The following is a 20891-nucleotide window of genomic DNA, read 5'->3' as shown; positions in this document are numbered from 1 at the left end:
TTTTTTTTGGATATTAAATGTGCCATATATAGAATTTTAAACCTACAAGAAAGTGTCTTTTTATGATAGCAGCAACTGTGACTATTGATAGGCTAATATAACTAAGTAGGGATGCTCATACTGACCATTTAACCGTTAACCGAAAGTAAGGATTCTGACCCGATTAATACTATCAGTTAAACGGTTTAAAGGGTTTTTTTTTTTTTTTTTTTGTCTGCATGGTTAAAGAAAAATATGCTATATTTGTTAACTCGCGGTGCACGTCAACACGTGCCTCCACAGACATATTTCGCAAAATGAAACGAGCGAAAAAAAGTATGCCTACTGTGGGGGACCATTTCGACAGAGAGGGCGACAAAGTTACTTGCAATATATGCTACTCTGTATTAAAATACAGCAGTAATACAAGCTCTTGACTGGTGGAAAACAAATTAAAGGCGCTTATTCCCAGGATGTCAGTGCCATCTGAGAGGGTGTTTTCTGCCGCGGGTCTAACTGACAACAGGCTGCACTCCAGACTAACCCACGTATATCACGTAGACATGTTACTTTTTTAAAAACCATACAAGGTGTGGATTGAAGTAGGCCTGCTAATTTTATTTGACGGAAAAAAAACTTAGTCTGACAGAAAAAACTATTCCGGTTCTTCAAAGCTTCAAATGGATTCAGTGTATTTTCGTTTTGTCATCTTAATTTGTTAATTGTTTTAGTGAAAAATATTTAGTGTAGGCCTATTTATTTTATGCTATATTATATTATTCTGTTTCTCTCTGTTGTCAGAAACGCTGCAGGTGCGTGTAAATTTGATAATGTGAATCCAGGTTCTGTTGTTGTTGAGGTTCTGTGCCTCTGTTTGCACTGTAAAATAAACCTGTGAACATTTTTAACTGGTCACAGATACTCATCAATTGTATTTTTATTTAATGCCAATTCAGTATTATAATCTTATCAGTTAACGGTTAATATTCAGATAATGAGTGGCGGTTGTCGGTGAGGAAAATTAACCGAAATGAGCATCCCTACTACTAAGTGAATGTGTTCCTCTTACCAGTTTACATTTACTTTGTGCTTTTGTTTTTATTTATTTTCATTAAAAAGCATTATTTTTATTTTTAGATTGTAATGTTGTTGTTACAATGTTAGAATGTAAAGTGATTTTAACCTTTTTTGCACATAATATATAGTTTTTAGGACAACACTGGGCAGGATGTGAAATATTATTTTATTAAAATAAATACAAAATATTTTTTTATCCAACAAGATATGATTTTTTCGGCCATATTGCCCAGCCCTAGTATCCATAAAAATATTAGAGTAATGGCTGTTGAAAATTCAGCTTTGCCACAACAGGAATAAATTACATTACATTACAAAATATATTAAAATAGTAAACGCTTGTTTTTAATTTGTAAAAAAATAAGGCATGTGATCCGCTAAAAACAAAAAATAAGGAAAATATGGCATGCTTGTGCAGCGCTGTCAGGAGCAATCCAAGCAAGAAATAAATTTATTAGAAAATGTAACCTTTTGCAGTTTTTTTTTTTTCATTGTTTAAGGTCATTTCGCAATTTCAATCATCAACCCCCCCCAATCGTTTAATTTCTTGGATTTATGCAATTCATGTGGGTCATATTTTTGAGGATGGAAAATACAAAAATCTGTATAAAATATGGAAAAATCTAATCACTGAATAAGGTTTCACAATATTACTGTTTTAACCATTTCTGATCAACTAAATACAGCCAAATAAATTTGCATAAGAGACTTTTTTCAAACAAATCTTACCGACCACAAACTTTTAAACAGTAGTGTGTATGTATGTATGTATGTATATAAATATATCTGTTAACAAAACAGATATTATTTACATGCAAAAAAGACGAGCAAGAACTTATCATGGGGTGCATATAAGTTATAAGCGCTTAAAAGTCCAGAAATTACAGCAAATAACTAACTAGAAGTACACGTATAACACTGTAAAATAATAATACTAAATATATTAAATAGTACATTTAAAACTTTTAAATACTATAATACATTTGATTATTTTAAAGTATTTAATTCACCAGTAGTACTTAATTCTTTACTGCAATATAAAATTACTCATACCATGATATAAAATTTAGGTCATACCGCCCACCTAATGCACAACAAATTTATTCAGAGTGACCTGATTACTTTATAATAATTCTATCATTATAGTTAAATTGCTATTGCTTTTGTTCTTGATGAAAAGAGTAAATCTTTAGGACTTCTCTCTACTTCATGTTTCTAGACTCCTGCCTGAAAGAGACTAGAGCAACACAAGCTGTACTGAACTGTACTGAATGCAGCATAGGGCAGGGCCTGTCTGACATTTAAAGATGCTTCTCTTAACAGTAGTAGTAAGTAATGCCGTTTTACCCCAGTGCCAGCTGCCTTTCTTGAAGCCCTGGGGATTCACCTCACTCCTGTTTTTAACAGTATTGTCCCCTTAGAGAGAGAGAAGGAAGTTAAAAAAACACCACCATGAGCCTGATCAAGACTAGAGCTCGGTTGCACCGCACTGGCCTTGGCAGGACAGCCATCTCCCCACACACACACACACACACACACACACACACACACACACACACACTGGGGTCTGGAACTCTGGAATCTACCTCTGAATCATGGGAGTTCTGAGACTGACTCTGCACTTTTAGTTCCAATTTCAAAACATGAAGAACTTCCCAAAAATGGCAGTGATGTAGGGTGCAGTTCGGGTTGGCGTTCAGCCTGGCTGTGGCGCACAAGTTCTCGAACGTGAGCAAAACATGGACTAGCACACAATGTACGAATGGGGGGAGGGGAGGACAGAGGGCACGATCTGTGATGTCATTATATGTGAGACTGTGGTGGGCGGCAGGAGCTGAAATGTCGTAACAGAGTTCTCAGTGGAAATTTTTCAAGAAAAGAAAACAGGAACAGAGAAAGACAAAGTACCCATGAGTGTTAGAGTGTTAAAGACAGAGACAAAAAGATGTGGTACAGAGTTAAAATGACACACACAACTGCAGCTCCTTGTGAGTGTGACCACAACCCCACATGACAGCATAACCATGTCAGATACGTCCAAAAACTTTCAAAACATCTCAGCATTCAAAAAGCTTAATTGCAACACTTGTTTCATGTTTCAGAAAGGTTAAAGGAGTGTAAGACTTACTGCAGGTGCCACCACTGAACATGGGCAGAGTCTGGAAAACCATTTTATGGAAGAGGAGAGCAACGGGTTTATATTCCAGCTTGTTCTTCAGCAGGTAGCTGTAGTAATACACATACCTGCGCTGGCTGGGAATGGTCACCCCCTGAAAAAGTAAAGAAAAAAAGGCTCAGTAAAAAAAAAAATTGTGATCCGTTACAACTCGGAAATACAAACTAGCTGTGATAACTCATCATCGATGCAACAGCAGTTCCAGATTGAAAATAGAATGCAGAAGTAAAGAATGTCGTACCTTTTTATCCCTGGTCCTGACTTCCCCATAAAAGTCCAGTGCCTCTTGTGCCTCTAAGAACTTCTTGCGATGCAACAGGTAGGCGCATATCATGACCCCCGTGCGACCTTTGCCTGCTTTGCAGTGGATGGCCGCCACGTGGTTCTCGTCCTCGGACAGCCACTGGTCGAGATCCTCGCAGAAGGGCTTAATTAACTCCAACTGTGGCGGGTTGTGGTCCTCGAAGGGATATTGTGCCACTGAAGACACAAAAAGATTTAAGATTCTAGAATCACACTTTACAGTCCTTCAGAAGAGGACAGAGAATGAGAATGTTGAGTTATGATCACAATCTTCACCCAAGTGGTGCAAAACTGTCTAAAACTTGTCAGTAATAGGGGTGTCGCAATATATCAGTATTGATATCATGAAAGTATAATATCAGGTTAATACTAAACCTGAGATATCGTGGTAAATAATCCAGGCAACCCTCTACGCACACCTTGGCAATAGAATCGCCATTGGTTAGTACATTTTTTTGTTAAAACTGTTGGTAACCATCAGTGATGCGCGGGTTGATCCAAAATGAGCGGGTGCCTGCGGTCACCCGCGGTCGAGTCATCCAAAATAATTTTTAATGATATTCGGGTCGCGGTCGGTCGGGTCATCCTTATTTTCCTTTTGAATGTTGAGCGTTATTAACTTTTTAATAAATACTGACGCGGGACAAAATGCCCGCTTTCCCAACACGTTGAACTGAGCAATGCCATTGTGCCATTTTAATAGGCTACTTTTAAACGCATATAGCTCAGAAAAGTCAGTTTTATGTATTTTCTGAGAGGGGGCGGGATTTTTGTTGTCAGGGGAGAGACGCACACATCGATTAGACTGGATAAACACATGCAGCATCTTAATTGTTAAGAAAATGAAACAAAATAAATGAATAAATCAATCCATTAGGAGCGCAAACTGTTCTTTTTCTGAATGCTGTATGATATAGTCTAGTGTTATGTAATAAACATAATTTAGTTGTAATTTATAATTTAGTTGAAGCTTCTATTCAAAAGCAACTACATCACTCAGCTGGCATAAGAAAGTGAAAACTAGCTCTTAAGGGCTTTCTCGCAGTTGACCTGCTGATGACCTTCAAGCCGGGTCGAAACATAAACATCGCGTTCATCAATAGTATGCATCTAGACAGCTGAAATGGAAAATGATGGGCCGCCTCAAGAACTGCCTGCTCTCGCCGCTGCACCTCTGAGCGCACCACGTCAGGGCCTGAAACATTTTCTCAATGGCCCAATGAGCTACGATGAGCATTTATTACTTTAAAAAAATGCGGGTCAGTAAGCGGGTCGGGTACAATATTTTCTTCTTTTTTTTTGCGGTCCGAGTTGCGGGCGGGTTAGTTGAAAACGTCGGTCGGGTGCGGGTTGTTTATACATTGACCCGCGCATCACTGGTAACCATGTATGAATCCATATTTGTCATTTAACTGAACTTTGGACTGGTGGTGGTGCTTAAGATATTGTTGGTGTTTCTGTAAAAAATAGATAATAGTAATTATATTATATTATTAAAAGATAATTATAATACTACTAATTCTACTACTAATAACAATATAGAACGCACTAAGGATTGATGAGCTGCTGAGTTCATGACAGGGACAGGAAAAGATGAGCGCCAGCCAATGAGATTGCCGTTTGCGCATTAGTTCCGCCCACTACTGGAAAAAAAAACAGCATATCTTCTGCTTGTTCTTAAAAGCTGAATAATTCCAAATGAACTCCGTTATTTTGACAGGAAAATACAACAAAGAATGTTGTTAACATGTAGCGCGTCGATTTTGCGTGGTATGTAAGACTCTCGCGCTCAGCAAATCGACGAAGTTCTTCACACTAGAGTTTACGGTACATCAGATGAGCTGATTTGAAATCGTATAGATCGCTTGACGAGAGCGAAACTCTCAAGCGCTCATTCAGAGTGTTCAGCGAGTAAAAATATATTTATGCTAAACTTATTCTTAGCATCACACACACACTGCCGAGTAATATCTGAGAATTTATTAGCCAATGGCTAGTGATAGATATTATTTAATCGCCCAGAGTGACGATTTACTTGCATATGCGAGTGTCTTACTCGCATTGTAGAGGGTTGCCAGGGCTAGTAACTATCTGGTTGACACTCAAACATAGTATTAGACCAGCATGTAGCTACTCCCGCCGGGGGAGATGGGTGTTGGAGGAGTGTTGGCTTGCTTCTCACAGGTCACTGCATATGAAAACTCAGTGAAAGCACAGCCCGCAAAACTATCATTACTAGCAGCTAGGGCTGCATGATTGATCGAAATTAAACCTCATGCGCTTTGGCAACGGCTGTGATTTTTGGATGCACAGCTTGTCAGTGAAGCACGGCTCTGTGATCAGTAGTAAATGCTGCTCCTTCTGAAAGCCAGAGGGCGTAGAAGTACGATAACACACGTCGTTCCAGGAAATCCCAATAGGTATCATACTATCGCTGTAGCTGAATAAACAGGAGATTGAAAAACTTTGATTGATTAAACACAACTAATAAACACACAACTACAACAATGAGTTCTTCAAGCCTTCTCTGGTATTTTCATGATAATAAAGTATATTTATACTTACTAATCGACATCGTATTCTATACAGTGATAAAGGCTATGCTCACATTAAGAAGAGAGTTTAAATGCTAAATGTTGTCTTTAGTTGGACAAGAGGTTCATAAATGCTTCATGTTTGGAAAGATGTCTGACGCGTGTTGCTTTTTCAAATGCATGTTATATACGACTCAAACATGCAGTGCTTTCAGATGGAGCAGCGTTTACTACTGATCACAGAGCCCTGCTTCACTGACAAGCTGCGCATAAAACAATTACAAAAATCCAGCCTTTTGCCTTTTCATATTCGCACTTAAGCCAAATCGGTTTAAGCACGCTTTTGGGGTAATTGTGATTAATCGGGCAGCCCTACTAGCAGCCTAATGACTTCCCATTAATAACAAGCCATGCCAACTGCAGCAGACATTCAAATCAGTTCATATAATGTGCGATGACTGCTATTCAACTGTGGACTTAAGAACCAAGCAACTGTTTAGACCTTGGCATGTGCAGCCTCTCATCTCTTTCTGAAATTCTGTATCATAATCTGAATCCAAAAAATCTGTCTATTATATATGACAATGATTTCTGCAACTATGTCTCCTCCAGAATGCAAATCTGAAAGTTGTGTAATGTATTCTAGCCTTAAAATCAAACTCAATGACTTATATCGGCTGATAGGAAAAAATAATCGTTGACTTTTTAATGCTAGGCTACACTGAAGTGTTTTATATTTAGTTCATGAAATTATTTTACCTTGATAATGTTTTGTCTTCGTGTGGGTTCCTCTTTGTTATTATTGTTATAATAAACTCAAAAGTTTCCAAAAGAGGTGATGCAGTAGAAAAACAGTTTCCCTTCAGTGATCAGTACTTAAAAACCCTTTTCTACTAGTGTGAAGAACATTTTTATAATCCGAAGAACATTTCTCACTATAAAGCACCTCTTGTGGAATGGAAATGTTTTCATTGAACCACAGATGCCAATAAAGAGCCTTTATTTTTAAGGATGAAGTTACTGTGCTAATTGAGTGATCCCATTGCCTTCCATTATATCACCATATTAGTGGCCCTCCGATTTGAATATCTCAATTTGGTTAGTATGTTCACATTATATAATAAATGCCATCCCGCCATTCCTGTAACACCGTCACTCAAAAACACTGTATAAAAGGAATTCAAAAGGGTTTTAAACTTAATGACAGTTTAGGCAGCTGTGGTGTGGTAGCATTAAAAACATTTCTGATTCTTTTTGGAAAGTCTTGGGAAATTAGAGTTCTAAAAATAAATAAACATATAAAACATAAGCTAAAAATAACGTGCTGTGAAATATTTAGCATGCAACAAATCGTACGAAAAACGCAGCGCAACTAAGGATCACGCTGAACGGTCTTAATTTTTCTAAATGTTTGTATTGCGAGAGGTTTCAGAACAAATGCGCAATTGATTTGAGTGATCAGTCTCATAGTAAACATTCTCCCTGTCTCTCCTTTCTCCTATAGAGATGTTTCTGTTTTACAATTTATTAATTTTTTCTATTTAGGTGTAGTAAAAGAGGTACTGTGGGAAAGTACTCACGTCATCACAAATTTCACACAAAAAACCCTTGTAACAAATAAACACTTTAAATTTTAATATCGTAAAGTAGAAGTAGATGTACTCACCCCTACAGTTGAATTTGGATGCATCGTAGTGTCGTTCAGCACATCTGGTAAGGAAAGCACAAGAGTTTAGCCCAGCTCTGAGAATCCAATTTTCTTACAATAAACGCTTATCTGTAACTTATTATAATATGACTAAATACTTACAGGTTATAAATTTTATAATGGTTCTTGTGTTTAGAGTCAAGAAATCTGGAAGAAAAAACAACACCATGTAAGAAAGACTGAAATGTCACTTTTTTCCAAAAGGCAATCAGATAAAATAATTTAGAGGCTGTGATTTAGACAATGTTTAATTGTAACTTACAAAACGCTTAATTTTTCAAATATACAGTAAGACAAGAGAAGATAAAGAAAAAAAGATAAAGCTTTTTAGGTGTCTCCAACTGGACTTACCTAACCACGTCATCAATGTTATTTCTATAGACCCCCTCCAACCTTTCGGCGGGAAAGCCCATGGCAATTATGTTTGGATAAATGTCTGATATGCTTGTCAAGAAAAAGAATGACTGTACACCACTTCACAAGCCTGAAGTTCAACTTGCACTCACATAAAGAATAATTCATCCACAAATGACCACAAGCAAAACAACATAAACATTCAAAATTGTCAATACATACATGCAGCAACATAAACAAGCAACAATATTGCTTATTTGGACAGAGATTCCCCGGAGTGTGTCATTAAATGTCCGGTAAAATTGCTGTAATCATGCAGTCAGTCAATTGTACTCATGGCTTGTACCTTACCAAAGACTTCAATATCAACTAATGAGCAAACAAAGACAAAAGCTGTGATGCAAAAGCTCAGCTGTCTGTAAAATGTCACACTCTCACAATCATCATTAGCAGGTGACCTTTTAGCAAAGCGACAGACCGTAGGAGCAGGAGTGTCTGCACTTTCCACCTACGCAAAGCAGGTCAAACAGCTTCACAATCCTGACCTACACCAACCAGGTCAAAGGTCAACAAGCAGCCAAATGCAACTCAGCTCAAATGCAACTCAGATACTTTATTAATGCAGTCTCCTTACAGAGCCTTGTTCATGTCCATTCTTTCGTTTCTCACTTCCCCTGCTCACTGTGCATCTGCAGGCCTTTTTTCTACTGTATGCTCTCGCTCCCATGATGTGTGCAGACTCCGGGGGAGGTTCACACCTCAACCACAACACGGTGGAGAAAGAGGGAGAGAAGCAGGGCTTCTCTGTTCTGCTCATTTCCTGTCATACACTGTCAGAATAGAAACCCAGAAGCTTTATAAATGGATGAGTCATGCTTATTTTTAGCCCAATTCCTTTAAAACGGTTGGCGACTCATTTATCATAACTAATGTTAAATACATCTAAAGCACTAAAATAGTTGGTGTTCAGAACCAATACAGACTGGACAAACCACTGGAACCGACAGGATAAAAGAAAGAGAAAGGTGGGGGAATTTGCACTGTATTGCACCGTACGTGGCACTTCAGAATAATACGGATGGTGACCAAAGCATGTCCAAGGACTCTTTTAAAGCTCATTTGTAAAACAATTTAAGCCCATCTGAAAACAAAATCAATAATCAAACATCTTGCAAACAACCTGATTCTGTCTAATCAGTAACTACAGCAGAAGACCATTTTTCACAAGCCTTGACAACACTTCTGAAAAATGCAGAATCAACAGCTTCATGTCACTGAGCCAAATGATTGGGGTTCACAGGCAAGACGATGCACAGCTGGATGCACTGATTAGCCAATAATTATTGTAATGTTATAGTCAATAACCAATCTATAGCTGATTTTAATATTGTATATCATGTATACCATCAATCTTTAAAATGTAAAAACAAAACAAAAAAAACTACTAAATATCCTATATCAACAATACACACACACACACTGCAGGTATTTTGACAAAGGCATTCTAATGACAAATGCATATTTTATGAAAAGTAAAGATGGAACATCAATGTGAATGAAACATCTATCAATTCTCATCATGTGTAAGTAATGCGTAGCAGACCACAGACAGAAGAACAAGGCATCTGCATTGCATCCCTTTCCCTCATCAGCTGCTAAGCAATATCTCAATGTCAGCCAAGTACAAACACTGTAAGAGCTAGTGGTTTTGACATGTAAACCATTTCAACCCAGAATGCTAAAACACCCTCCACCCCTTCTCAACATAGCAGCGTGCAAGAATTCTAACATGACACTTCAACCACAAGCACATAGACTTAAAAAAAAATCTCAGAAATCAAGCAAACGCAAAAGTGAGGCTGTGACTTTTCGAAACACAAATGTTTACATCAGCAACAGAGAATACACTATTTTAATGTCTCTAATGAGCAGACTAAGGCGTTAAACTCTGCAGCTCAGACAGCTTGCATGACCTTTCCCAGCATGCTCAGTACTCCAGTGGTGTAGCTTTTCAGAATCAGAGGTGAGATGTACTGCAGTAATAAAAAGGCAATGCTGGGGGGTATTCCAGAAAGCAAGGTTACCTTACCATCAAACATACACTGAACTCTTGGTTGATTAACCCAAACCTTGCCTACTCAAGGTATGCTGGCTCCAAAAACACGTCCGTGAGTAAGTTCATTCAACTCAGAGTATGTTCACGGTTAACACACAAGACATTCTCGACAGAGCGATGAATAAACGAGTCACTATGAAAATGGATGCTAAGAAAAAGCAAACATACTACTAAATTCTTCTTCTTTTGTTATTCTGCCCCTATTTTGTTTTTTCGAATATTCCTTTTCATGCAGTCTGTATTATAGCTGTTTGTGAATGTTAACGGTCTGCAAAGTTTAATCATTGATTATTGTCAAGAACTTGACCCGCCCTACAACGTGTGATTCGCAAAACAGTTGCTCTTGAAAGATTTCCCAGTTTATTTGGTCCAGGTTACTCCTCAGAATCACAACTTGAAAGTACGATTAATTAGTGATGTTTATATTTTCTACCCGGTGTTCAAAATATGTAGTTTCGTGTTTTATATTGTATAGGTCACCAACTAACTCGCATCATTACTGTCTTACTGAAATAGTTAATGCTAATCTGCTGTGTGCCCATATTACCTAAAACTGTGTCTATTAATGCAGATTGTATGTCGTTCTTACTACTATGATGAAGGATTGAGCACAATTTGTTTAACAAACTTTAATGTTACATCAGTCATTCACGCAAGTGCTCAGCTAATATATGCACTGTGTTATTGATACAGTTCCTGCATGTGCACTGCAATAAATCAGAAATATACACATCGGTTTGTTGATGGACATACACTTGTTGCTGATGTTGATGGTGAGGAATTAATTGCAACATCTCATAATGTACCTCAAAATGAGTGGTGTATTACTGAGAAACATCCTGCTCAAGTCGTCCTTGCGATGGAGGTTCGGGTTGAATAACTAGTTCTTCTAATGTTTCATCATCGGACTCTGATATGGTAAAATTGACGTCATTGTTACTGTCTTTACGGTGTGTACAATCGCTGAGCTTCAGGAAGCCTCCGGATGGAGCTGAAGTTCAGTAATGGTAATGGGCATTTGGCTACCGCTGTAAGCGATAGACGGATTGTAACAGACTGGGCCGTCTGGCCAATCAGAGCAGAGTAGACTCGAAAAGGATGGACTGAATCATCTGAAAAGTGTTTTTTGACCTTTGACGCATGTAAACCTGCTGTAAACAAAATTAGGAACCTTTAAAATAGCATAATAGGGGCACTTTAATAATGCTTTATATATATATATATATATATATATATATATATATATATATATATATATATATATATATATATATATATATATATATATATATATATATATATATATATATATATATATATATATATATATATATATATATATAAATAATATTGTGGGCAATCTGTCACGCCCACTAGAGCCTCATCAATAGATCACGCGTGCGCTGAACACCTCTGAAGTAAACTAACCCAGGAACAAAACCTGTTCTGGAGCAGGTTATGTTCAGAGTTAGTTGCTATGGCTACTTGCATATCCTGAAAATTACCTCCGTTTTTGGAACTGAAAGTTGAGGTTATCCGCTTGCTTACCCTTAAACATACCTGGGTATGTCACATAACCAAGACCATTCGTTTAATAATGCTGGAGTTCTTGATTATTTAGAAAACACCAAAAAGAGTCAGTCTCATTAATGGATCAGATAGATCTGTTACTGTTATACTTGACATCTTGTTCCATTCTAACAGTAGGCCATTTACTGTCAAACACCTGACCTGCCACACTTCCTCAAATCTACACAGCATAGCAGCAGTAAACTCCAACCGCTTGCTGGTGCAAAAACTGAACAAGAACAATCACATCTGCTTCTCTCTGCAGAAAGTTAGAAAGACCACACACTTTTACCTTAATTCTCCAGCATCAAAGGTGCTTGCACACAGGGGCCAAATTGTTCAAACAAAAGGCAGTCTGATATAAGCCAGATGAAATGAGGAAGAGGTCTAAATGCTTAAAGCAAATGGAAATCTATCATAATTCCGTTAACAGTCCCTATGAGTCCACAACCAAAAGGGAATTTCAACCTTCTGTTTCATTGTCCATGTAAAATGCATTGGAAAACAAAATATTGGTTCTGTTATGTTGTGGATTAATAAAAGATCAACATATAGGCCAAGCTGATTAATCAGCAGATATCTGGACATCTCCGAGAGTTTAGTTTTATCAGCTGAACTGACAGCTGTGTCAATTGATAATACATTTCTGTTTTCAAAGTTAATAATGAATTTTGTATAAAATGAGTAGTTTGATAAAACAGCTCACTGATATATATATCAGCCACTGGCTAATGTGCTTTCTAGATATGGGGTTTTCAAAGGCTGATACCAGTCAACCACTATTATAGATACAATAAAATGTTTTAGACATCAAAATGATGTCGTTTATCATTACCCACAGCATTTGCACTTGATGACGAAGCCGACCTGAACATATTATTGAGTAATTACCTGTTTGATAGGCTAAAGATGTTTGACATTTTCTTGTAAAGTGGACCAAGTCAGAGCTTCCGTGTCACCAAACTTCTCTCCACTAATGTGTTTGGAAATCAATTGATTCAAAAATCGCTAAGATTAGCAAGGTTAGGACACACTCCACACTGCATTATGCTCACTGAATAGACCTCTTATGTCTTTACATGATCAATAGTACGGTCATTAGCCAGTAGAAGAAATCACAGATTTGTCAATACACACTGATTTCTGCAATCTCTTCAGAAAATTGTTGTCATTGTTGTGCCAAGCATATATAGGAGCTGTCAAACTGCAATACACACACTGCTATTAAAGAAAATAATAGAGCATCCTACACTGAATCTTATATTGGAGGTCTGGAAAGAGACTGTCTGTCATTACAGCCATGTAGCTGTCAAACGAGAGATCTGACCAAGGGTGTCCTACAAGAAAGGGTAAAACAATATTCCATGATTAAAACAGCAAGAGCGTCATGACCAAGCAGTTTTAAAAGGATTTGCCTAACATAAAAAGAATTTGAAAAAGAAGCCATATTGGGAAAGCATACCCATCATTCTCACTAAAACCTGACGTTTACCAGATATAATACACACACAGACAGACACACAGACACAACATTAAACGTAAAGGAAAATAATAATAAAAAGTAGTTTAGACAGTAAATAAGAGTAAGGATACATGTCAGGTCCAAATCGAAACCATCCTCCTGGTACCTCCTCTTATTCCGACTGACTATTTCTTTAATTTTGGCAGTCATTGCCATGACAGCAGTTCAAAACACTTAAGTTTTATTCCGGTTTATTGTTAGAAAGGAGGGTATGTTTGTTCGGGATGGTTCTGAGCCTCTCTCAACCTTTAGTATGTATCTGTGCGCGCGGGCTGGCTTGGTGGGTCTCGCGCAGCGGGTCGGATTAGAGCTTCTCGCAGATGGGCCTCTATCCGCTCCGGCGCAGCAGGCCCGACTCTCCCGGTCCCGATCGCTCAGTCCTCCGATCTGCTGAAAAGGTCCTCCGATCCCGCGGCCCGGTCAAGCCGGAACGCATCCGATATAATAACCACAACAATAAAGCAGAAGTCTGTGTGTCCGGCGCGCGCGCCGTGATCAGGTCCAGAGAGAGGAGCGAATCCTCTCCATCTCCGCGCGAAGAAGAAAACACACAGACGAGCCTTTCCCGACTAGCATCGCCCGCTAGCCACCACAGCTAAACCCCCCCTCCCCAAAACCCTCCTAACGAATGATCATCGTCGTCGCTGGATGGCCAAGTTAGTTCCGTGAAAAATGACAACTGACAGTCTCCACCTGAACTGTGCGTTAGATATGCGACGGTAGCCGTTGGAGAAGCGTGAAGATGTGCGGTTTATCGGCGGGACTCATCTCTCCTCAGGGCGCTCTGCAGCTCCGCTCTCAAACTGCCATCATGGCTTCCCACGGAGGAAAAAAGAACGTAGATCCGGCACGTTTACCCAGAAAAAAAACATATCTTACCGCCACGAGGCGAAATAGTGCGTGGACGCGTGCCGTTTAGTGTTTTTAAAAAAGCAATCCGAACAGTCGTTTTAAAAAATATCAGCTAAGAAAAAAATTAAACATGTACAACACGTTGTGTGGAAGGGAAATTAGGTGATTTCCAAAACGCAATGGTGATAAAGCGACATTCGCGTTGAAGAGCGGAAAGATTTGAATGTGAGGATGTACGCAGTGCTTCTCCCTGTCAGAGCGGTCACGTGCGCGCACGGTGGCGGTACATTGTTTCGTTCCTTGCAGAGCGCTGGTCTCACCCCCACATACATCTAATAGAGTAACCTATATTTTCGTGGATGATTTTTACAGCGGAGTCTGTGGGGGTCGATGCGATGGTCCCTGAAAGTACTCCATATATATATATATATATATATATATATATATATATATAACATGGCATTAAAATGCATTAAATTAGGTTTGATGATACCTACAATGTATTATTATGCCCATGGCATTTATTTTATTAATTAACATTTTTATTAATTAACATCATTGACATTTCCAGGTCTAGATAAAGAAAAATGACTAACTAACTAACTAACTAATTATCTGTTAAGTATAGGCCTAATTATTATTGCTAGAATTATTGTTTATGTAGTGCTATTAATTGCCCTGAGTTATTAAAAATTGTTATTGAGAAGATCTAGCTTTTTATATAGGGGGTCCCTGGGTTGACAGAGCCTGGGTGGGGTTTCCTGCATCTATAAGATCCCTGGTTTAGTGCATTAGAGTTAGTATGACTTACAACAACAACAACAACAACAACAACAAAAACAAAAAAAAACTACCTCATGATCTTCAGCAGAATTTTTTAAAATACAAGTGTAACTTGTCAACTATTTGATTTCTGTATGCTGGTTTATATATGTGAGGATACTTGAGGATACAAATTATCTTTAAGATTAAACCACTGTTGTTTTAGGTGTGTTGATTATATAACATTAAACTTCTAGTAATATAGTGAATGTATGCATATTTATAAATTACCTGAGGGAGGTAGCAAAAGACTAAGTTTCCCATATAACTATTTGTTTCTGATTTTTTTTAGGCCCACAGGGTCAGGCCTAAAGAGCTAGTTAAACAGTAATAGTTGACATTGCGCCACCTATTGAAGACCATAAACACAAGAACTCAAACGGCGCTTATTCACTCTTCCCCCTACTTTCACATTTATTATGAAAAAAGTTAAGCAGCATCTGAGAACCTTGAAGAATAAGGGAATAAAATAGGTAATTTGATTAATACGTTAAAGACCTTATGAAATAAAATATCTGTTATGTGGGGTTTTGAGGCCATGTATAGTGCACGTCTAAATACTGACTTATAAAATTTGCACATTGTAACGACAGTCCACTGGTGGCAAGCTTTATGAACCCATGTGCAGTTTTATTTTAAGACCGAAAACATGACTAAAATAAAAGACATGAAGCGTGAACATGAACAAGACTCAAAACCATTACATATCCCCTCCTCTAAGGGCGGCTCCAGACGCCCAACAAAACACCACAAAACAAAAGTCTAGGAGGGCGGTCTTGAGGGAGGGATGGTGAGAAAGGCCCGTGCAGGGGGACAGGATGTGGAACCTGGCAAGGCAGAGACGGGCCTGGGAGCATGGGCGGACCGGGACCGTGGAGTGTGGGCGGACCTGCATCGTGGACCATGGGCAGACCTAGACCGTGGAGCATGGGCGGACCTGCATCGTGGAGCATGGGCGGACCTGGACCGTGGAGCGTGGGCGGACCTGCATCATGGAGCCTGGGCGGACCTAGACCGTGGAGCATGAGCGGACCTGCATCATGGAGCATGGGCGGACCTGGACCATGGAGCGTGGGCGGACCTGGACCGTGGGCGGACCTGGACTGTGGACCGTGGAGCCTGGGCGGACCTGGACTGTGGAGCGTGGGCGGACCTGCAATCGTGGAGCATGGGCGGACCTAGACCGTGGAGCGTGGGGGGACCTGCATCATGGAGCCTGGGCGGACCTAGACCGTGGAGCGTGGGCGGACCTGCATCATGGAGCATGGGCGGACCTGGACCATGGAGCATGGGCAGACCTGGACCATGGAGCGTGGGCGGACCTGGACCATGGAGCATGGGTGGACCTGGACCTTGGAGCGTGGGCGGACCTGGATCATGGAGCGTGGGTGACCTGGACTGTGGAGAGTGGGCGGACCTGGACCTTGGAGCGTAGGCGGACCTGGACTATGGAGCGTGGGTGGACCTGGACAATGGAGCGTGGGCGGACCTGGGCCATGGAGTGCAGGAAGCCATGGCAGTGCATGAGGTTCAGGGGGCCATGGAGGTACAGGCAGTTCAGGAGGCCACAGAAGCGCGGCCTCCGTGGCCTGATCATGGTACCCACTGCCCACCCCAGAAAAAATTATTGGGCGGAGCTATGGGGTTATGGCCTAGAGCAGTCTCTGGACACTGGTCAGGGGCTGGAGCCATCTCTGGACGCTGGTCAGTGGCTGGAGCCCTCCCTGGACTGTGGTCACGGGCTGGAGCCCTCCCTGGACTCTGGTCACGGGCTGGAGCCCTCCCTGGACTCTGGTCACGGGCTGGAGCCCTCTCTGGACTCTGGTCACGGCCTGGAGCCCTTTCTGGACTCTGGTCACGGGCTGGAGCCCTCCCTGGACTCTGGTCACGGGCTGGAGCCCTCCCTGGACTCTGGTCACAGGCTGGAGCCCTCTCTGGACTCTGGTCACGGGTTGGAGCCCTCCCTGGACTCTGGTCACGGGCTGGAGCCCTCCCTGGACTCTGGTCACAGGTTGGAGCCCTCCCTGGACTCTGGTCATGGGCTGGAGCCCTCTCTGGACTCTGGTCACGAGCTGGAGCCCTCTCTGGACTCTGGTCACGGCCTGGAGCCCTTTCTGGACTCTGGTCACGGGCTGGAGCCCTCCCTGGACTCTGGTCACGGGCTGGAGCCCTCTCTGAACTCTGGTCACAGGTTGGAGCCCTCCCTGGACTCTGGTCACAGGTTGGAGCCCTCCGTGGACTCTGGTCATGGGCTGGAGCCCTCCCTGGACTCTGGTCATGGGCTGGAGCCCTCTCTGGACTCTGGTCACGAGCTGGAGCCCTCTCTGGACTCTGGTCACGGCCTGGAGCCCTTTCTGGACTCTGGTCACGGGCTGGAGCCCTCCCTGGACTCTGGTCACGGGCTGGAGCCCTCTCTGAACTCTGGTCACGGGTTGGAGCCCTCACTGGACTCTGGTCACAGGTTGGAGCCCTCCCTGGACTCTGGTCACAGGTTGGAGCCCTCCCTGGACTCTGGTCACGGGCTGGAGCCCTCTCTGAACTCTGGTCATGGGCTGGAGCCCTGTCTGGACTCTGGTCACGGGCTGGAGCCCTGTCTGGACTCTGGTCACGGGCTGGAGCCCTGTCTGGACTCTGGTCACGGGCTGGAGCCCTGTCTGGACTCTGGTCATGGGCTGGAGCCCTGTCTGGACTCTGGTCACGGGCTGGAGCCCTCTCTGAACTCTGGTCACGGGTTGGAGCCCTCACTGGACTCTGGTCACAGGTTGGAGCCCTCCCTGGACTCTGGTCACAGGTTGGAGCCCTCCCTGGACTCTGGTCACGGGCTGGAGCCCTCTCTGAACTCTGGTCATGGGCTGGAGCCCTGTCTGGACTCTGGTCACGGGCTGGAGCCCTGTCTGGACTCTGGTCACGGGCTGGAGCCCTGTCTGGACTCTGGTCACGGGCTGGAGCCCTGTCTGGACTCTGGTCACGGGCTGGAGCCCTGTCTGGACTCTGGTCACAGGTTGGAGCCCTGTCTGGACTCTGGTCATGGGCTGGAGCCCTGTCTGGACTCTGGTCACGGGCTGGAGCCCTCTCTGAACTCTGGTCACGGGTTGGAGCCCTCACTGGACTCTGGTCACAGGTTGGAGCCCTCCCTGGACTCTGGTCACAGGTTGGAGCCCTCCCTGGACTCTGGTCACGGGCTGGAGCCCTCTCTGAACTCTGGTCATGGGCTGGAGCCCTGTCTGGACTCTGGTCACGGGCTGGAGCCCTGTCTGGACTCTGGTCACGGGCTGGAGCCCTGTCTGGACTCTGGTCATGGGCTGGAGCCCTGTCTGGACTCTGGTCACGGGCTGGAGCCCTGTCTGGACTCTGGTCACGGGCTGGAGCCCTGTCTGGACTCTGGTCACAGGTTGGAGCCCTGTCTGGACTCTGGTCACGGGCTGGAGCCCTGTCTGAACTCTGGTCATGAGCTGGAGCCCTGTCTGAACTCTGGTCATGAGCTGGAGCCCTGTCTGAACTCTGGTCACAAGCTGGAGCCCTCTCTGGACACTGGTCACGGGCTGGAGCCCTGTCTGAACTCTGGTCACAAGCTGGAGCCCTCCCTGGACTCTGGTCACAGGTTGGAGCCCTCCCTGGACTCTGGTCACGGGCTGGAGCCCTCTCTGGACACTGGTCACGGGCTGGAGCCCTCTCTGGACACTGGTCACGGGCTGGAGCCCTGTCTGAACTCTGGTCACGAGCTGGAGCCCTCCCAGGACTCTGGTCACAGGTTGGAGCCCTCCCTGGACTCTGGTCACGGGCTGGAGCCCTCTCTGGACTCTGGTCACAGGTTGGAGCCCTCCCTGGACTCTGGTCACGGGCTGGAGCCCTCTCTGGACTCTGGTCATGGCTGGAGCCCTGTGTTAGGGCAGGCATGACTTGAACAAAATCAGACATGGCAGGCATGATATGAACGATATCAGGCGTGGAGTGTGTGGGACTGTAGGGCTCCTCCGCTGTTCCCACAGTAAATGATGAGCCACTCAACTGAAGGGCATGATCAATAAACTCCTCCAGGGACCAGAGGATTTTCCCCCCAGGAAGCATTGAGCACAAGGGCTCATTTAGCCCAAATCTAAAAATGTCTTTGAGGGCTACATCATTAAAATCTACCAAGTGACAGAGTTCACAAAAGTCTTCAACATGGTCCTCAATGGGACAATCACCTTGACGAAGTTGCAGGAGGCGAAAAACTGCTGGGTTCATTGTAGAGGTCTGGTATTCTGTAACGACAGTCCACTGGTGGCAACCTTTATGAATCCATGTGCAGTTTTATTTAACAACGAATAGCTCAGCGAATAGACACAAAATAAACAAAAGGCTTGACTTGACTTAAACAGACTTGACTTAGAAACAGAGAACTCACCAACAGTGGTTTACAGGAAACATGAACAAGACCGAAAACATGACTGAAATAAACTTGTAAATAAAAGACATGAAGCGTGAACATGAACAAGACCCAAAACAATTACACATATACAGACGTTTACATTTGCTGAATTTAAATAGCAAACTAGTTTTTAAAGCAGGGCTATAATTCAATTCAGTTGAATTCAATTCACATTTATTTGAATATCGATTTTCACAAAACACCGTTTCAAAGCAGCTTTACAGAAAATGCATGTTACAATTTAGAGTGATCTGTTATCAGAGGTTACTGTGTCCAAGTTATGTATTTCAGAAATGTACAAATACAAATTACGCAGCTAATAATGTTTACTGATTATTAAATAATTAATTTACGGCAGAAACAATTATCTCATTAAAGTAATTATTATAAGTTGTGAACAATCTAATTACAATACTTTTTTATTATTATTTAAATGAAGAAATTTAAATTAGATGAAAAATGTAAACTACATGAATGTTGCAATAAACATATATTTATATACATAGGGTCTTCATATGTATATAGGCATAACATTATGACCACTGACAGATTAACACTGATTATCTCTTCATCACGGCACCTGTTAGTAGGTGGGATGTAGGCAACAAGTGAACATTTTGTCCTCAAAGTTGATGTGTTAGCAGCAGGAAAAATGGGCAAGCGTAAGGATTTGAACGAGTTTGACAAGGGCCAAATTGTGATGGCTAGAAGACTGGATCAGAGCATCTCCAAACCTGCAGCTCTTGTAGGGTGTTTCCGGTCTGCAGTGGTCAGTATCTATCAAAGGTGGTCCAAGGAAGGAACAGTGGTGAACCGACGACAGTCATGGGCGGCCAAGGCTCATTGATGCACATGGGGAGCAAAGGCTGGCCCGTGTGGGCTGATCAAAACAGACGAGCTCCTGTAGCTCAAATTGCTCAAAGTTAATGCTGGTTCTGATAGAAAGGTGTCAGAATTCAATTTGTTACGTATGGGGCTGCATAGGGACCCAGGGTTCCCACCATTGATAGCGCGATCAGTGGGCACGTGAGCATCAGAACTGGACCACGGAGCAATGGAAGAAGGTTGCCTGATCTGATGAATCATGTTGGGCCAGGTCAGTGTACATCGCTTACCTGGGGAACACATGGCACCAGGATGCACTATGGGAAGAAGTCAAGGTGGTGGAGACAGTGTAATGCTTTGGGCAATGTTCTGCTGGGAAACCTTGGGTCCTGCCATCCATGTGGATGTTACTTTGACACGTACCACCTACCTAAGCATTGTTGCAGATGTACACCGTTTCATGGAAACGGTATTCCCTGGTGGTTGTGGCCTCTTTCAGCAAGATAATGTGCCCTGCCACAAAGCAAAAATGGTTCAGGAATGATTTGAGGAGCACAACGAGTTTGAGGTTTTGACTTGACCTCCAAATTCACAAATTCATATAGACACTCAGTAACTGTCAACTTGGTTTCTGCAATCAGCA

General features: G+C 42.4%; 1 protein-coding gene across 2 annotated transcripts in view; it reads right to left on the bottom strand.

The window, feature by feature from the left end:
• Window positions 1-14169, bottom strand: part of ptena (phosphatase and tensin homolog A) — a 30038-nt gene extending 15869 nt beyond the window's left edge. The window contains exons 1-7 of one of the 2 annotated variants that reach the window (XM_079833724.1): window positions 13410-14165; window positions 8129-8213; window positions 7880-7924; window positions 7736-7779; window positions 3474-3712; window positions 3185-3326; window positions 2404-2472 (exon numbers count right to left, since the gene is read on the bottom strand). In XM_079833724.1, coding sequence (XP_079689850.1) covers window positions 2404-2472; window positions 3185-3326; window positions 3474-3712; window positions 7736-7779; window positions 7880-7924; window positions 8129-8213; window positions 13410-13494 — 709 coding nt within the window. In that variant the 5' untranslated portion in view covers window positions 13495-14165. Of the gene's footprint in view, window positions 1-2403; window positions 2473-3184; window positions 3327-3473; window positions 3713-7735; window positions 7780-7879; window positions 7925-8128; window positions 8214-13409 lie in introns of both variants that reach the window. The other variant, XM_079833725.1, reaches the window with a different exon arrangement.
• Window positions 14170-20891: the final 6722 nt, after the last annotated feature.

The sequence above is a fragment of the Gobio gobio genome (assembly GCF_949357685.1).
Source record: "Gobio gobio genome assembly, chromosome: 13".
Classification (NCBI taxonomy): domain Eukaryota; kingdom Metazoa; phylum Chordata; class Actinopteri; order Cypriniformes; family Gobionidae; genus Gobio; species Gobio gobio.
The sequence above is the reverse complement of the archived record's forward strand: the minus strand, read 5'-3'. Positions and strand labels throughout refer to the sequence as shown.